Source organism: Equus quagga, unplaced genomic scaffold, assembly GCF_021613505.1.
Source record: "Equus quagga isolate Etosha38 unplaced genomic scaffold, UCLA_HA_Equagga_1.0 73442_RagTag, whole genome shotgun sequence".
In the NCBI taxonomy this organism is placed as follows: domain Eukaryota; kingdom Metazoa; phylum Chordata; class Mammalia; order Perissodactyla; family Equidae; genus Equus; species Equus quagga.
In genome coordinates, this window is record NW_025802777.1 from 5250670 (window position 1) to 5269467 (window position 18798).

At 41.9% G+C, this 18798-nt stretch overlaps 1 protein-coding gene across 4 annotated transcripts in view; it reads left to right on the top strand.

The window, feature by feature from the left end:
* The window catches only part of LOC124234361 (transcriptional regulator ERG), a 257281-nt gene extending 249530 nt beyond the window's left edge, over positions 1-7751 (top strand). For all 4 annotated transcript variants that reach the window (XM_046651707.1, XM_046651704.1, XM_046651705.1 and 1 more), the window contains one exon: positions 4508-7751. In XM_046651707.1, coding sequence (XP_046507663.1) covers positions 4508-5028 — 521 coding nt within the window. In that variant the 3' untranslated portion in view covers positions 5029-7751. The remainder of the gene's footprint in view (positions 1-4507) is intronic.
* Positions 7752-18798: the final 11047 nt, after the last annotated feature.

Below are 18798 nucleotides of genomic sequence, written 5' to 3' on the forward strand. Positions count from 1 at the left end.
GTGAAAAGGTATCCCACATCATGCAAAACCAGAGACCAGTTTTAGGGATGTTTTGCCATTTATTAGGAGGTGGGAGTGTCCAGTCTTCCACTGGAGACTTACCAAACTCCAGGCCCAGGGAGGGGACCAACTGGGAAGGACTTGAGGAGACACTGGAGGTGTGTGCTGAAACCAGGCCTGAAAGCAATGGTTCATGCAGTACTTCAGCATCAAAGCCTGGAGTCTGGGTGCCAACCTTTGCTGACCTTGGGCAAGAGAAGTCATTGTACCTCTTTGAGCTTGAATTTCCCCATCTCTATAATGGGCTATCACAGGATTCTTGGGGGGGGGGGGTTAAATAAACACATGCGAAGTGTTCAGGATGGTGCCTGCCTCATAGTAAGCTTTGAGTGGATCTCAGCCCGCCCTGAGAACCCCACCGTTCCCAGCTTCTGCACGGCCAATATGGAGTTCCACAGGAGTAAGTGTCTTTCTTTTGGCATCTCCTGGCTCTAGGCGAGGGGTGTACCCTTCTTTACACTCTAGTTTTCAGCCCAAACAAATCATGATAAGAGCGTTCATGTACTGAGTTCATCCTCATAGTAACCCTGCAAGATAGCACTATAACCATCATCCACATTTGGCACCTGAGGACACTGAGGCACAGAGAACTGAGTGAGCTGCCCAAGGTCCCATAAGTGACAGAGCCAGGATTCAGCTGAGGCACTGCCAACTCCAAGGTGGTACTTCCAGCCACCGGCCTCCCCTGCCCTTCCAACAAGTCCTGTCTGAGCCACACTGAGCCCAGGGCAAAGCTTTCCCCTGGGACCCGCCTGCTGCCTTGATCTCAGCGTGGTGGCGAGGCCAGGCTGTGCACCCGGGTTTTTCTGCAGCACCCAAACTCCTGGAGAAAGTGGCCCCAAACAACGGCTGCTGTGGTTCTTGCCTGGGCCCTCTCTGCTTTATTTACTGCTCTGTCCCTCTGTCACCTGGCAGCCACAGTGCCCTGCTCGGGGACAATCCTCCTACTAGACCCACAGCTGCTGAGTCACTCCCAGCTCTGCTTTTCTCTGTGGTTTATAAACCGTTTAGATGTTTTGCCCTTTTTTGCTCAGTCCGTACCTCTTTGCTACCGTGTTTCTCCTCTTTTCTTACAATTGCGTTAGGAGACCACTTTTCTCCTAAAACTTGAAGGATTGGCTTTCCCCTTCTAAGCCCCACCCTTCTCCCCTTCAACCCACTGGGCTCTCCTGCAGGTGGGCTACCTCCATCTTTATTTTTCCCCCCAATCCTGACTCTGTAGTTCATTATCCTAGACAAAACTAGGACAGAAGTAGCTACTCCTTCTTGATGTTACAAGGAGGTTGTCAAGATGGAGCGAGAAAATAGGTGTGAAGGGTTTTACCAAAGAAAGGTGATTCACGAGGTGGAGGTGACGATGCTGTTAGGATGGAAGATCTGGTGTTGTTAGAGCTTCTGCTTTTATTGTTGGTTTGGCCAGCGAACAGCCCAAGCCATTCCTAGGCTTCCTGGACCTTAAGTACTCTTGTTTTGGAATCCCTAGTCTATATTCTAAAGCGCACTTTTCTTGCACAGTCAGTGTTGCTGTTTTGACAGTAAAATAGGAATTTAATAAATTGCTTTTGAAATTCTGTGGCCACGAGTAACTCATTTAATTTACCATTGCCTGTGATTTCACAGCAACCATTGTGTGTCCTTGAGAATTCTTCCACAAGGAGAAAAATCTGTTCTATACTGCGAAAGCAATGGATTTTGTTATGAATATTAAGTTTAACAAGTAATGAGCTTGACATAATGCTACATTTTATAACACTTACTTAGATATTAATTGATTTTGCACTTACGGTTTTGTTCTCAGAGTTGGAAGCTATGAATTTTGTTTACAGATCTTTTATTTCCATAGACCCTTGAAGTGCTAGAGGTTTGAGTCCTGTGTCTTAAAGACTAATGGGTAAAATAGTCTGGTGAGAAATTGCTCATCCATCCTTTGAGCTTTGAGTTTCCAGCAGTAAATTTAGGTCCTTGACCTTCTAGTTCTTTAGAAGTAGTAGAGATATGAAGCCACTTTTGTCCTCTGATTCTCTTTTATACACATTTATAAAGGAAGTAGGCAAAGGACCGGCCCGGTGGCGCAGTGGTGAAGTTCCCACATTCCGCTTCTCAGTGGCCCAGGGTTCGCCAGTTCGGATCCCGGGTGTGGACATGGCACCACTTGGCAAGCCATGCTGTGGTAGGCATCTCACATATAAAGTGGAGGAAGATGGGCACGGATGTTAGCTCAGGGCCAGTCTTCCTCAGCAAAAAGAGGATTGGCAGTTGTTAGCTCAGGGCTAGTCTTCCTCCAAGAAAAATAAAAAATAAAAAACCAATAAAGGAAGTAGGCAAGGGACAAATTGCTAGGAAGCAATGCCCAGGTTTGAATTGATACTGAATATTATTTTGGCTGTTTAGGAAGGTCTATGTATTTGTAGAAAATCTGTGGAATTGCTCTCTCTGTGGGAAGAGGTTAACAGTGAATATTTATTTTCAAACAACTCTATATGTTTATACTGAAGCATATGTTAGACTGTTAAATCAAAAATCCATGTTTAAATTCCCAGGTCATATATGGAATTTTTTCAAGTTGTAATCCTTTGGTTACAATATATATACTAAAACCATATGGTTTTCTCATACCATTCTTTGTATTTTTTAAAATGCATATTAATGAAATGTTGGGGGCAACAAAACTTGATTGAGAACAGTTTGAATATGTGGTCCTGAAAAAGCAAAGACTTCCATTGCAATGAACTACAAGCTGTTAATACATTTCAAATGTGTTTGCTAGACTGAAAATGATCATTTTCCAGAACATATTCAGAAAAGGCTGACCTTTCTCACGATCTATCGTATGGATGAATTCACAAACATGTCCATTTCCATGTAGCCAATGTGGAAACAAGGGTTTATGAGTTGGACAATTTGTATAGGGAGCTAGTGGGAAGGATTTAGAGAAAAACAAATTTATAATTGATTTTTACATGACATCAATTCCTGAATAGTAGCCAAAGTTCTTCACTCATTTTTATCACATCTATTGATATTTACTGATAGCATAATAAAAGGTAATCTTTTTGGTAACAAGCCCAAGGCGGTGCAGTAGCTAGAGTTTGGGAGGAAAGCCCTGCCTCTCATCCATTTTCAAAACTTCTAAAATCTGTTCAACACGTCTTAGCTTCTCCTGGTACTCAATATTACTGTTGATATTCACATGCTTCTCTCCTTCAGGGAGCCATAAATGATCTTAAAGTATTGGAAAAGAGTGGCTGGAATGATGTGCATAGATTTTTCTCTGAAGTTAATAAAACATAAAAGCCGCATCTACATGCCTCCGATGAGATCAAGAAAATCCTGATGATTAAATGAGTTGGAGTCTCATTTCAGCTCCCCAAGAGGGCATACAATCACTCATTGTTACGGTTTTTCTTTTGGAAACTCTTCTTAACACAATGGGCATTGCAATGCAGGGGCAACACATGGATTTCCGTTACGATGCATTTGCCTAAATACTGGAAATGGGTGATCTGGTTTGAAAAAGAGCCAACTCTTTTCTAAACTTCCTCATTTTGAGTGGGTTAATTCTGTTCTAGGAAAAGTTTTGACAGAATTGCTTTCTGTGTGCCAGCAAAATGTTATGTTAGAAATAACGGTGTTTACTTCCATTCTCTATTTTTTTCCATAAACTTTTAGAAGTTCATTTCCTAAATCTGACTTTTATTATTTTGCTTGACCTAGCCAATATAAATGGTGTTAAGTCATTATTGCCATCAATGTGGCGGCACTTTCTGCCTCAAAAAAATAGGAAAAATAAGCCCTTCCACCCCCAAAACACAAAGTTGACTGGGCTGTTCTTCTAAGGAAGTCAGAAATGGATGGAACCAGCCTGAACTCTGCCCCATAAGAATTCTCTGCATTCCATATAGGACTCGGATCTGTAGATCCGCCTGATAGTCACCAAGGATCATCATCTTAGTGCAGGTTCCCTAGACACAGAGCTTGGGCTAAGTATTCTTGTGCAAGTGATTAATTAAGTGTATGTTCTCGGGGGAGAGGGTGTGGCAAAGCAGGGTAGGGCAGGGGAAAAGCTTAGGAAGCTTGTGGCCTTAGCTGGAACCTTGCTTCAGTTGGATCCCATGGGGAGCTCTGGAGCACGAACAGCATCACAGAGTTGGTCCTCCTTGAGGCGAGGGGGCCAACTTCTGGTACTCTGTGTCAGCCCGTCTGGCTGTGAGTTCCCTAGGGGTGAGTGAGGCAGCTCCTGCTGGGCCAAGGGCAGTTCTCTGGAGAAGAGGGGGGAGCTGTGGGACAGGAGCAGCCAACCCCCCCAGCAGCTGAGGGATGGGTGCACAAGCCTGTAAAGGAGATCCGGGTGGAACACCAACAGCACCCACTTCTATCACTGAAGAAAGCGCCTTTCCCTCAGAACCTGTGCTCACAGGTGTTTTCCTTCCTTTTCCCACCTCATTAGGGAGTGGACAGATCCAGCTCTGGCAGTTTCTCCTGGAGCTCCTGTCAGACAGCTCCAACTCCAACTGTATCACCTGGGAAGGCACCAATGGGGAATTCAAGATGACGGATCCGGATGAGGTCGCCCGGCGCTGGGGAGAACGGAAAAGCAAACCCAATATGAACTACGATAAACTCAGCCGTGCCCTCCGTTACTACTATGACAAAAATATCATGACCAAAGTCCATGGGAAGCGCTACGCCTACAAGTTCGACTTCCATGGAATCGCCCAGGCCCTCCAGCCCCACCCTCCAGAATCATCTCTCTACAAGTACCCCTCGGACCTCCCCTACATGGGCTCTTATCACGCCCACCCACAGAAGATGAACTTTGTGGCCCCCCACCCTCCGGCCCTACCCGTGACGTCGTCCAGTTTTTTTGCTGCCCCGAATCCATACTGGAATTCGCCAACTGGAGGGATCTACCCCAACACTAGGCTTCCAGCCAGCCATATGCCTTCTCATCTGGGCACTTACTACTAAAGACCTGGGAGAGGCCTTTGCCAACAACACATGATCACCAATAGCTTGCCACAAACTCTGTTGGAGAACACGACTCCAAAGTGCCTCAAGAGGAATGAAAATGCTTGACGGGGGCTGGGGAAGGAAGCCAGGGAAGAGATCCAAAGACTCTTAGCGGGAGGGAATTACTAAAATAGTGCTACAAAAATAAAGAGGACGCTGAAAATGTAATGTATATGGACATACAATCTGTGGACCAACCTTGTAAAAGACATTGTAAGTAGAAGCATGACGTCATGAGGACAAAGTGCCAAAGAAAGTGTTCTTAAGAAGCGTATAAACTTTAGAGTAGAGTTTGGGATCCTGCTAATGCCAACTGGGATTAAACTAAACCCATAGAGATAACACAGTCTTGACCTAACATCCCATGTATAATGTCATTTTAAGGAAAACTACCTGTATTTAAAAATAGAAACATATCAAAAACAAAAACAGAAAAGAAGAGAGACTGTGGCCCATCAGCAGACATTGACATGGAACTCATCGACACTCGCTGTTTTGGGTGAAAACAGATTCCTTCCATTTGATGGACAGCCAGCAGCTCTTTCAAACTGTGAAGACAACCCAAAGTTTCCAACTCCTTTATACTATTACAGGAACTGTGAGCTGAACGGTGGACTGAGAATGTGTGCGGAGGGAGCGTGGTTGTGGACAGAGGGCTGGAGGAGGTGGTAGAGATGAAAGCAGAGGAGGAGGAGGCAAGGACTGGGAAAGAAGCTTCCCAAACAGTCAAGACCGGACTTAGGACAGTATTGGGACTGTGGAGGATGAGTCATGGAGACTTGAGGTTGAAGGTGGTCAGTGTTATACCAACCCAGTGTTAGGAGGAAGGACACAGCGTTAGGGAGGAAGGGGAAGTCATGGGATTCAGAAACAAAAATATGCATCTCTTTTTTTGTTTGTCAAAAGAAAATTTTAACTGGAATTGTCTAATATTTAAAAGAAACGTTCAGGACCTCATCATTCTTTGGGGGCTCTGTTCTCCACAGGGTCAGGTAAGAGATGGCCTTCTTGGCCACCACCATCCGAAATCTAGGCAATTGGGTTAGGCGGGCTCCAGTTTTCCTTTCGAGTCGCGAACGCTGTGCGTTTGTCAGAATGAAGTATTCGAGTCAACATTTTTTTTTCCTTTTTATATAATAATTATATAACTTATGCATTTATACACTACGAGTTGATCTCGGCCAGCCAAAGATACACGACAAAAGAGACAATCAATGATATAATGTGGCCTTGAATTTTAACTCTGTATGCTTAATGTTTACAATATGAAGTTATTAGTTCTTAGAATGCAGAATGTATGTAATAAAATAAGCTTGGCCTAGCATGGCAAATCAGATTTACACAGGAGTCTGCATTTGCACCTTTTTAAAGTTGCCTAATAGAAACTTGTGCTGAATGTTGTGGGTTTTGTGTTATATTTTATGTTGTCCAGGAACTTGTGCAAGTGAGAGCCAAGCAAATAGGATGTTTGGCACCCAAACAATGTCGGCCTCTCAAGGTCCTTCTTGCCCACTCTCTCGTATTCCTAGCCCCTTCTGGAGCAGAAGGACCAAAGGTTTCACATTGGAGTCGCCATATTTATGCGCAGAATGGAAAGAGGCCTCTACAGCTGAGGTTGTCAATGAGAAATTCCAGATCGGCACCCAGTGACCCTTAATTCCTGTTATGATCATAAAACGTTTGTTGACTGATGAACAAGCTATTGCTCTCAATGCAAATTGTATTATTGTTGGTAAATAAAGCATCATGGATAGCTGCAAGCTCTCACTTTAAAGAGACAAGGGACAGCTTCTAAATTTGCCACTTGGCTTGTCTTTCAGAGGTTCTCACCAGGTAGACTGTGACCTTAGCCTTCCCACACCAGGATAATCTGGGTGCCATGCTTTGGGATTCACCAGCCCTGAGCCTGACATACCACCAGACACTGTTTGTTTCTCTGATCTAAAGTCAATTCCCCTTGACACCTTTCTCTCCTGTGTGTCACAAATGGTGCCAACCTCGGCCAAGGTAAAGTAGTTCGAGAGGGGGAATACAGGCAGAGTGAAGAGGGAGCAAGCCCGAGCAACTTCTTAGCCTGAGGCGGTTTCTGAATTGGCCCATTTCGTAGCTGTTTTGGGGCTTGTTTTGCACTTTGTAATCCTTTTGCTATGATTAAATGAAGTTGCCAAACCTCTGTGCTATGGATATTTTGGCAGCTGTCTTCAAAGTCCGTAGGATCCGATTACCACAGCTTCAGACGCTCTGCATTACTTGAATTATAAGAAGTCCAACCATCAATCATTTTGCAGGGGTGGGGAAGGCCCACAAAGTGCCTGCATCTCCTTAGGGAAAAAAAATACATAAATAAAAGCAAAAAAGCTGGCAGCTAGGGTGACCCAAACTGTTCTAATGGAAAAGCGCAGTCGTTTTTACTGTGGCATGCAAAGTCAAGGCTCACCTATGATCTGCATAGCAATACTAATTTACTGGGATAAGCACTCAATTCCACTCTTTCAAGGTTGTATCATGAGCAAAATCGTAAAAACAAGACGTGATTATCATATTCAGTTTTAACAGATGTTTTCAGTTAAGTTCCCCCCCATCCAGATTATTAGCAGACTTTATGACAAGCATGAGCAACTGGGATCATTTTGGATAACATGATGATGCTGAGTTCTCCCAAATAAATAATTCTCAAATTATGTCTTAAAATAATGTTAACTCTCTGCTTCTGTCATGATCTAAGTCCAGAGCACTCTCCAAGTTCAGATTCATAATGACACGAAGGACCTTTTTCCCTCTCTGCTTCTCCCATCCCTTGGCTTGCTCCGATACCCACTCATGATCCCTACCTAACCGCGCTTCTGCTGCCAAGAGATGTGCCCTCTCTCCTTGTCTTAAATGCTCTTCTGGGCTTTGTACTTGGTGGAACCCCTGTGTATTCCCAAACCTCAGTCAAGACTTCATTTTTGCTGCCAGGCTGATGCCCTGGCTGCGTTTCTGAGGGGTTCATGCTGGACTGATTTGTCAGGACGGGTGCAATGAGAGGACTTTCTGCTCCTCTGAAGCACCTCTCTGTGTGGCTGCCGCACCTGCCACCTGGGAACACGGGCCCGGAGGGGCTTCCCTGGGACAGCAGCTGCAGTATAGACGGCTAACACTCCGGAGCTGGGAAGCTGATGACAGATAGGAAAAACACAGATATCCTGCAGGCCCCCCAATTGACCTTTAACCTGTGGCAGGCGAGCAACAAAATTTTTTTAAAACCTGATTTGATTACTCTCTCATCACTCCATCCAAATAGAAGTTCTGAGATGAGTAATAAGAGAATAACAAACACTTTGGGTTTCTCAAAGGTATATCAAGTTCTGTTACTTCTCTTTATCTCAATCTTGGTTTAAAAAGTCTTGTTAAAATGTTTTCGTGTCAAAAGGGAAAAAGGTTGGATATAGAAGTCAAATATTAAAAATAACTGGAACCTCTTTATTTATCATAGAGCGGTGGTTCTCAAAGTGGGGTCCCAGGGCCAGCACCATCAGCCCCACCTGGGAACTTGTTGAACATGCTGATTCTCACACCCTGGGACCCAGCCATCGATTCTAAGAAGGCTTACAGGCAGTTCTGATGCAAGTTTGAGAACCGCTGCAAAGGAAGAAAAGATAATCTGAGTCTACGTGTGGAATGTTCAGTGAAATCTCAATCCTATAAATTTTTTTCTGTGGCCACGTGAAAATCGACCATTAGGGTTACTAGTTTACTCTGGAAGTATCATTCTGAGTTATGCTTCCTCTGCGCAGCTCTCCCTTTGCAGTTACCTCCTCCCTATGTGTATTAGTTGTCTACTGCTGAGCAAGAAATGACCACAAATTCAGCAGCTTGAGACAACACACATTTATTATCTCACAGTTTCCGTGGGTTAGGAGTCCAGGCACAATGTAAGTGGGTCTACTGCTCATGGTGTCATCAGGCTGAAATCAAGGAATCAGCCAGAACTGTGATCTCATCTGTGACTGGGATCTTTTTCCAAGCTCGTTGGTTGTTGGCAGAATTCAGTTCCTTGAAATTGTAGGACTGAAGTCCCATTTCCTTACTGGCTGTTAGCCAGGGACCACTCTCAACTCTTGGAGGCCACTTAGGGTCCTTGCCACAGGGCCCTCTCCACAGCAAGGCAGCTGCTCCTTCAAGGCCAGCAGGAGAATCTCTCTCACTTAAAATCTCTCTGACTTCTTTTAAGGGCTCACTTAATTAGGTGAGGCCCACTCAGGATAATCTCATTTTTTTTGTGAACCCAAAGACAACTGATTACAGGTCTTAATTACATCTGAAAAATTTCTTAAGCCATAGAATATAACCTAATAACGGGAGTAAAACCCATTGTATTCACAGGTCCTGTTCACACTCCAGTAGAGAGGATTATGTAGGGCATGTACACCAGGGGATGGGAATCTTCGAGGCCATGTTAGAATTCTGCACACACCATGGATATACTACCTGTCTTCTAGCATTTTCTAGGATCCTCTGTGAATCAAACCTGCTTAAAACCCACACTGCCCAAAATGCCAGCCATGACTCAGAAGCCCTGTATACCTGAAGCCCTATGCTCCATGGCTCCCTCTCCCACTGGCAATGTGGGCCTCTTTGAGCAAGTCTGATGGTCTTGATCTGACCAACCTGAAAAGCTTTATGTTGAAAATGGAAGGGCTAATGCTAACTTTTCAATAGTATTTACATATTCTTTTTATTTTATTTAAAAAGCAGCCAGTTATTTCTATAAAAAAGAACTATGCAGACTCTTCTAACATAATTCTTATTTTGAACTAATTTTATAAAACAAAATAGCTTCATTGATTTTCCCATCAAGTGGTTTCACAAAATATTATTCTGTTGAGGCAAGCCATAATTTTACTCGATTATGAGTTGTGCTACAGCATGTTGAACGACAGGCTTATGCAGGAAACGTGTTAAATGTAGGATCATTATGAAAAAATAATAGAAATTTTTCATGTTTCATAGACACATAGCATGTTCTCTAAAGAAAATAATCCAAAAATGGTAGCCAGAATTTCCTTCTAAGATGACTTCATAAAACAGTTTTGAGATTTTACAAGGCCATGACACATGGCTCTGGGTCTCCAGATTGGCTGAATGAGCATGGCCAAAGAGTACTAATTAAAAAATCATCACCCATCTAGGAGGGAGGTCCCAGGGACAGACCCCAGGCTTCTGCCCTTGACCTTACTTATTCATATCTTACTAGGATGAGGACATAGAAGACAACTCCAGATGCTATGGGCTGAGAGGGCAGTGGGTTACATGACAAACTCGGGATGCCAAAGAACAGGCTGAAAGGATGGGCCAAGTTTAACAAACTTACTGGAACTTAATGATGTTAAGACCTGCACTGTGTCCAAAAACTCCTGGAGCTGGACTGAGCAGAAATACATGTGAAAGCTCTTCGGGGTTTTGGAGATGACAGCAATGATATGTAGAACAGCCAGCATTTAATGAGCTAAGGGGCAGACACGGCACTAAGCACTTCAAATGCATTGTCTCTTCATTCCTCAATCACCCTCATGATACTAATTAAAAAAAAAATCCTGACACTCAGATTCAACAACTTACCTAGCACACTCAAGGTAAGAAGGTGAGCTAATGCTTTCCCCAGTGCTATCTGACTCCCAACCCTCTACACTTAAGCTGTTTTGCCTCATGTTGACAGGACACGCGAGGGCACCATGATAGTCCAAACTTGGGTTGCATTTTCTAAAATAGATGATTAGACATTACAGAGGCACTAGAATCCCCTAGATTTGTTTGTGATGTGGCTCTGTGTCTCCAGGGTGACTTGAGCCTACTCTGCTTGGAGGTTAAAATGCATCACATCTGTTGGGCACCACAGGGCCCAGGTGAATGGCAGGAAGCAGCTCACTAGTGGGACCACTGAACTGCCCTCCACATTTTCTCATTCTCCTGTGGCACTCTTCCAGAAAGGCCCACGGCATGGCAGTTATTGATCACAGCCTGCTCAGCATTAGACATGTGCAGGTAAAGAGTGTCAGGCTGCCCCAGGGAGCCTCAACCCAGCTCCAGACTAACCATCTCCTCCTCCAAGCAGGCCCAGGAGGCTGGGAGCAGAGGCTGGCTTTCCATTTAAGATGCTCAGCAAGGGGCGGGGCCGAGGATAACTGTGTAAGAAGGAATTTGGGTTAGAAGTTATGAAGCCATTTGGTAAAGTCTCTGGATTAGAAGGCCACGATATCCCAAGAAGCTGGTGGCACAGGGCAGGGCAGGAAGCTGCCAGTCTTCTTCAGAGAGGGCCACCTCCAAGGAAACAGGGACCAGAACCAGTGTCAGTCACAGTAGGTCCCGCCTCTTCCTGAGTGAGAGAGTGGAAGGGGTGGGGAGAGAGCAAGCGTCCCTGCGCAGAGTCCCTCCCCGTGGAAACATGCTTGGTAGGGAATAGTCGTTCCCTCCTAACAATAGGCCTAGTCTTGAACTGGTCAATTGGACAGTTCTTTTTAAAATAAATCTCTGCTCTCATCATCTTTTCTAATTTGAGACTCTGTGCCTGTCTGTGCCTCTCTCCTTTCATGTTTATGTAGCACAGAGCATTTCAAAGTGAGATTAAGCAATGGTCACTGGGTTTTAAACCAGCACTGTCTGGTCCGTGCTCACAGTTAGGCTCCCCTATTTCGATTAAGACGAAAACACTAACAGAGTTTTATGTCGTTCACTCAGTGAAGAATGCGCACTTGCCAAGATTGTTTTATTCAAGTTCAGCGGCAAGGACAGGACTTGATTTCAGGATTTGTCTGACTCCAAAGCCTCTATGTCTAGCCACCGTGCTGTTCTGCCTCTCAGAGAAAGTTGAATTAAGAGTAAGACTCAAGGGATGGGCAGATGATTATATGACGATGGGAAGCCAAGAGCACAGGAAGAAACTAGGAGGAGGAGAAGACAGGAGGAGGCTGAATTATAAGTTAGTGTGTAGTGTCCAGGTGTGTGTGTGGCGGGGAGGAGAGGGAAGCTTGTCAGCCAGATACTGAACTATGATGACTTCTGGAGACCTCACAACACACCCACAGACAGGGAAGGACCCGGTCTTTCTTGTAGAGTGTCACACACACCAAGTAAAGAAATTATGCAAAATCAAACCAGATGAATCCAGGCTACAGAATATTCAGCTTTGGTCGAATGAATGCTATGTCTTGGAAATTACCTCATCTGATAATTGTGTTGGGAAGTACCTCTCACGGTGCTTTGATTATCTGTTTACAACTTGTGAACCCACCAGAATTTCCCTCTTCTTTGTCTAGCACTTCCACCCAATTTCCACTTTTCTTCCCATTGTGGGCCAGACGCTGTAGGAGTGGTTTTTGGAAAGAATGTTACCATAATTCTTAGAATTCAAGATAAATCAATGAGGAGCAAGAATGTCTGGTTTCACTTATCCAACAAGCATTTGTTTGCTGTCTTTGATGTCACAGCACTGTCAGAGGTACAGAAAGGTGTCAGAGAGTTCTTGTCCTGGGAGAGATTATAATCTAGAGGGAAAGGAAGAGTGTGCATGGAAACCTCTAGAGCAAGACTAGACAGTGTGAGATCTGCACAGAAGTATTCAGAGGAGGGAGCAGTCACTCTCAGTGAGTGGATCAGGGAAGGCTTCTTGAGGGAGGTGAAGGGTTTGATGGATAGACTAGGTTCCAGGAAAGAAGATTTTCTTTTCTTGAGCAAAGGCATGGGATTAGAAGACAATCTTCAGGAGAGAAACATATCAGTCATGGAGAAAACAAAACAAAAGAAATCAAGCAGCTTGTGGTTTACAAAGTAATGTAAGGCCAAATAGGATGTTAATTCTTGTACATAATGAACCACATCCGAAGTGTGGCACCCGTGTGGACCACATCTGAAGAGGCATGACACTCACAGGTCTGACCTGCTGTGGTCTGCGGTATGAAGAAGACTCGGGGCACAAGAGAGTGAAAAATGGAGTCCGCACCCATTCTAAAAGGTAAGCCTTTCAAATGATAGGCCATTTTGGAAAATATCTCCAAGACTTTTTTTCAAGTAGCCCCTATCTCTTCCTTGGGCAGAGATTATATTAAACAACTGCTGAAACATACCAAACCATTGAGAGCTGATCTGAAGATTTGAGGATAGTGGGAGTGAAAGACTATTTAAGGATATCTCACATTGCTGTGAGATGTAATATAAAAGTGATAATAACAAGGCACATTTGTGATGAGCTCGGTAATTCACAAAGGGCTTACCCATGTGCTTTCCCAGTTAATCAGAGCAACAGACCTTAGAGATAATTTACTCGTTCATTGAAAACAAAGATCCGATCTATAATAGCAGATAGGAAGTTGGCCCAGGGGATAAAAAAGTAAATCGAACACAGGCCCTGCCTGTGGACCTCAGGTTCTTGTGCACCTCAGAGTCTTGTGGAATTCATGTCCCCGTTTGAAGATGACAGGCAGAGACTCTAAGAGGGTAATACATCTTTTAAAACATGGAGCCAGTATGAAGCAAAGCCTGAACTTGAGCCCAGGATTTTGATGCTAGCCAGGTGCACTTTCAACCATTCAATGCTGCCTCCTCCTCAGTGGTACTACACGAACTCAGTACAGAAACATCATGAAGCCAGGCAACTGCTAATGTATTTACACAGGTGTTCACCTTTGTGTGCACTGAGGCAGGCCTATCTTTTTGTACTATTACCTGATCTTAAATCTCAGATCTCATTCTTCCACCCCCAAATTCAGGATGGAATAGCTTGAATTAATCTTCCAAAGGTTCTTGAGGGGGAAATTATTGACAACAGTATGTAAAAGGAGATGATAAGAAGACTGCCAAGACAGGAGGGAGGTTGGGAGAATTTACCCCAAGAATGGGAAAAGATTAAGGTCCATGGGATTCACAAACAATGGGGAACTACACTATCATGGATGTGTAGGCCCTGGGAAGTGATGGGAATTCAGAGGTGTGGCTGCATGATGCTCCTTAGGGGCCCTCATTATGCAACCTCATCAAGGACTCTGTTTGACACTGAAGCAAGAATCCATAGGGTTTGGGGCAATGAGTGTGCACTGAAGACCAGCAGGCTTTTAGGACCTAAGGATGGAGAGGAACCTACAGTGATGATGAGATTCAAAGATTCAAAATTCTTACCAGCTCTTGGTGGAGCCAATTTCGTTTTGATTTTAAAACAAGAAGAATAATTTTCTCATACTAGATTCACATCTATTTATTAGTAAATTCATCTCAGTGACGGATAATACAAGTGGAAGAAACAAGAAGAGATGTAAGAAGATGAACAAATTTGACCAATGGAGTCAGAGCACTGCTCCCAACAACTGAGAAATATACGTTCTTTTCAAACACCTATAAATCATTTATAGAAATCACCAAATATAGGTTTATTAGGCAAATCTCAGCACATTTAAAGGATTAAAATCATATAGTACCTTCTCCGACCCGAAGCAATTAATCTAGATGTCAATAAAAAAGTTAAGCCAAAAAAAATTGCACTCAAGAAACATACTAGCATTTCAAAAAAGGAAATTATAATGGAAACCAGAAAATATTTGTGACTTAATAGAATGAAAATGCGTATCAAAATTTGTGGGATGTAGTTAAAGCAGTACATAGGAATTTATAGTCTTAAATGTTTACATTGGAATAGAATAAGGGATAAAAATTAGTGAACTAAACAGCTATTTTTAAAAGTTAGTACAAGAACAGCAAAACAAACAAAAGGAGAAAGCGGGATAACATAAACATAAGGGCAAAAATTAACAAATTGAAAAACAGGCTGAAAATATACAGAATTGATAACAAAAGTTGGTTCTTTGAAAAGGTTAATAAAATTGACAAATCTCTGTTAAAGCTGGTTTCAAAAAGAAGACACAAATAAAAAGAATGAAAAAGTGGGACAAAACTATGATCCCTAGAGACTTCTAAAAGATTAGAGGATATTGTGAACCAATTTATGCTTATTCATTTGAAAATTAGATTAAACTGACAAATTCTTGTATAAAATAAAAAATGGTGCTGGCCTGGTGGTGTAGTGGTTAAGTTCACATGCTCACCTTTGGCAGCCCGGGGTTCATGGGTGTGGGTCTCTGGACACAAACCTATACACCACTCATCAAGCCATGCTGTGGCAGCGTTCCACATACAAAATAGAGGAAGATTGGCACAGATGTCAGCTCAGGACCAATCTTCCTCACCTAAAAGAAAAAAATATAAAACAGACCACTCAAGGAGAAATAGAAAGCCTGAATAGTCTTACAGCCATTAAAGAAATTGAATTGATAGTAAAAAATCTTCTTGCAAAGAAATCTACTAGTCAGGTGGCTTCATCAGTGAGGTCGACAAAATATTTGAGGTGCAAATAGCTACAAAATTAACCAAAATGTTGTGGGATATATAAAAAGAAGAAACACTCCCCAATACAATTTGTAAAGCTATCCTAACTTTGATGTTATCACCAAAAATCAACAAAGACAGTACAAAAAGGCCCATCATGCTTATGAATGTAAGATGCAAAAATATGAAACAAAATATTAGCTAAAAGAATTCAGCCACGTACAACAAGGAAATTACATTATGACAAAGTTGGGCTCATCAACATAATACAAAGTTGGGTTAAAATTAGAAAATCAATTAATGTAACCCCCACATGAGCACATTATAGGAGCAAAATATGATCATCTGATAGACACAGAAAATTTATTTAATATAATTAAACATCAATATATTAGTAACTATTGGCGAACTAAAAATAGAATATGACTTTAACTTGATAAAGGGCATTGATAGAAAACATACGCAAATGTCACACTTTAAGGTTAGAATTGAAAGGATTTTCTTTGATGTCAAGAACAAGACAGAGATGCCTAGTATTACCATTTCTATTCGACATAATTTTGGAGGCTCTTATCTGAACACTAAGGCAAGAAAAAAGAAATAAAAATTGTAAGTATTGGAAAGAAAGAAAGAAAAATTTCATTATTTACAGAAAATATGGCCGTGCATATAGAAAATCCAAATTAATCTTTAGGTTAATTTTTCAAATTCATAAGAGTTTTAGCAAAACTGTTGGAATAAAAATTCAATTGCATTTCTACATACTAACTGACACATTTAAAAAAATTAAACTTAAGAATATATTATTGGCGCTGGCCCTGTGGCTGAGTGGTTAAGTTCCCGCGCTCCGCTTTGGCGGCCCAGTGTTTCGCCAGTTCGAATCCTGGGTGCGGACATGCCACTGCTTATTAGGCCATGTTGAGGTGGCGTCCCGCATGCCACAACTAGAAGGACCCACAACTGAAAAAAGAAGATTGGCAACAGTTGTTAGCTCAGGTGCCAATCTTTAAAAAATATATTATTTACAAAAGCATTAAAGTAAGAATAAATCTAGTAAAGATACACAAGATCTCTGTAGGAAAATAGTAAAACTTCATTGAGAGACATCAAAGAAGATCTAAATAAATAGATGAATCCTGTGAATGGATTTAATGATTCAGTATTATAAAGACGTCTATTATTTGCAAAATGACTAGAAATTCACTGTAATTTCTATAAAAACTCCCAAAAGTTTTTTTTTAAAAATTTTACAAATAGATTCTAAAATTTATACAGAGGGCTAGATTAGTCAAGACACTCTTGAAGAAAACACAGCCTAGGTTTTGTTTTTTTTGTCCTCTCAGATACTAAATCTTATAATAATTAAGAATCACAGCATGAGATGGCTCAAGAATGGAGAAATAGGTCAATGGAATAGAAATCCATAAATAAATCCAACATATATGAATACTTGATATAATCAGAAATGACTCTGAAGATCAGTGCAGAAAGAATGGACTTTTGAATGAATGGAACTAGAGAAGTTGGAAATCTACATTGAGAAAAAAATTACATCTGACCACTACATAATACCACACGTAAAAATCAACTACAAGTGGTTAAGGGCTAAAATTTAAAATGCAAAAGTACAAAGATCTTTGAAAATACTACAGAAAAATATCCTCATGACCTTAAGGTGCAAAATAATTTTTTTGAACATGACACAGAGACTGCAAACGATGAAAGAAAGATTGATAAAATTTTCTACATTAAGATTAAGAATTTCTTTTTATTGAAAGATATCATTAAAGAGAGTGAGAAGGCAAACTACACGCTGGGAAAAGATATTCATAACTCACATAACCTGCATAGTGCTAGTATCCAGAATGTATAACTGTTATAAATCAATAAGAATAAAACAATAGAAAAATATGTAAACAAATTGAATAGCTCACTTCTCAAGAGTGGGAACATGATGGGCGATAAATGGATGGATGATGCTGAAGCTCATGATTATCAAGGATACGGAAATTAAAACCAAAATGATGTCCATTTGACACCCACCATACTGGCAAACATTGAAAAGTACAATCAGAAGCATTGATGATAAGGCTGTAAAACAAAGGGAGTTTCATGCACTATTGATGGAAGTGGAGATTGGCACAATCTCTTTGGAAAACAGTTTGGCATTCTTTGGCATTCACTGCAGAATAGATGAACTGTATACCCGAAGTCCCATTAGGGAAATTCCAAAGGAAACTAGGAAGCTCCCACAAGTCCAGTAGGATACACGAACCACAATGTTCCTACAAGCATGTTTGTTATAGTAAAAACTGGAAACAACCCAAGAATCCATCAAAAGTAGATTAGATAAGCCAATTTTGGTATATCTACATAATGGAAATATATACGGCAATGAATGAAACTGACAAACTTAATATTGAGCGAAAGAAGCAAAGAGCAGGAAAACATATACAATATGGTTTCATTTATTTAGATTTCAAAAGCAGGCAAAGACAAACAATATGTTGTTTAGAGATCATGCAATGGCAGTTAAAAACAAGTATGAAGACAAGCAAGGGACTGATTCTTCCAAGTAAAGAAGGTGATTACATCTCAAGGGGAAAATGAGGGGTGGGGTCAAGGAGTGATGCTCAGGTCTTTGAAGGAGCTGGCAATGTTCTATTTCCCATTGTGGTGGTAATTTCTTTATTTGCCTAGTATCTTTGTTTTAAACACTCTTCTGTGCATATGATTTATCTTCCAATGCAATTTTTTTAATGATATGACAAAAAAAAGACCAAGCACAGACTAAGCCTCAGTTTCACTCCCATCAGGAACGCTGTGGGACAATGTTTAGCAGCCTTGCTAAATGTGCTGCCCTCTGATTGCTCTTTGCAGAGGATGCTTGGTTTCCTCTTGTGAGGTGGCTGAGAGCTCGCTTTCGGTACAATGGGTTTTGGTATTCCCCAGAAGGTTTTGCTTCCTCTGCCAAATGCCCTCTCTTGGTTAGTTATTGTTGGTGAATGTCTGTGAAGCATTCTGTCTCTCTAGTATGGGTCCCCTATGATTCTCTTCTCTTCAAGAGATATAGCTTAATTCCCCACTCTTTGACTGACTCAATGACTTGCTCCTAATAAATAGAATGTAGTAGATGTGACAGTGTATGACTTCTGAGATTAGGTGATAAAAGGAATTGTGACCTTCTCCTTGCCTTCTCTTTTGGATAATTCATTCTGGGAAAGCCAGCTGTGCCAATGAAGGGGAGTGCATGAACTTAACTACTCGGCCACGGGTCTGGCCCCTGCCTATGAGTTCTGCCCAACTTCGTATATTGCTTTAGACTTTAAGAATGGCTAAGCCAGGGCTGGCCCTATGACCAAGTGGTTAAGTTTGCCC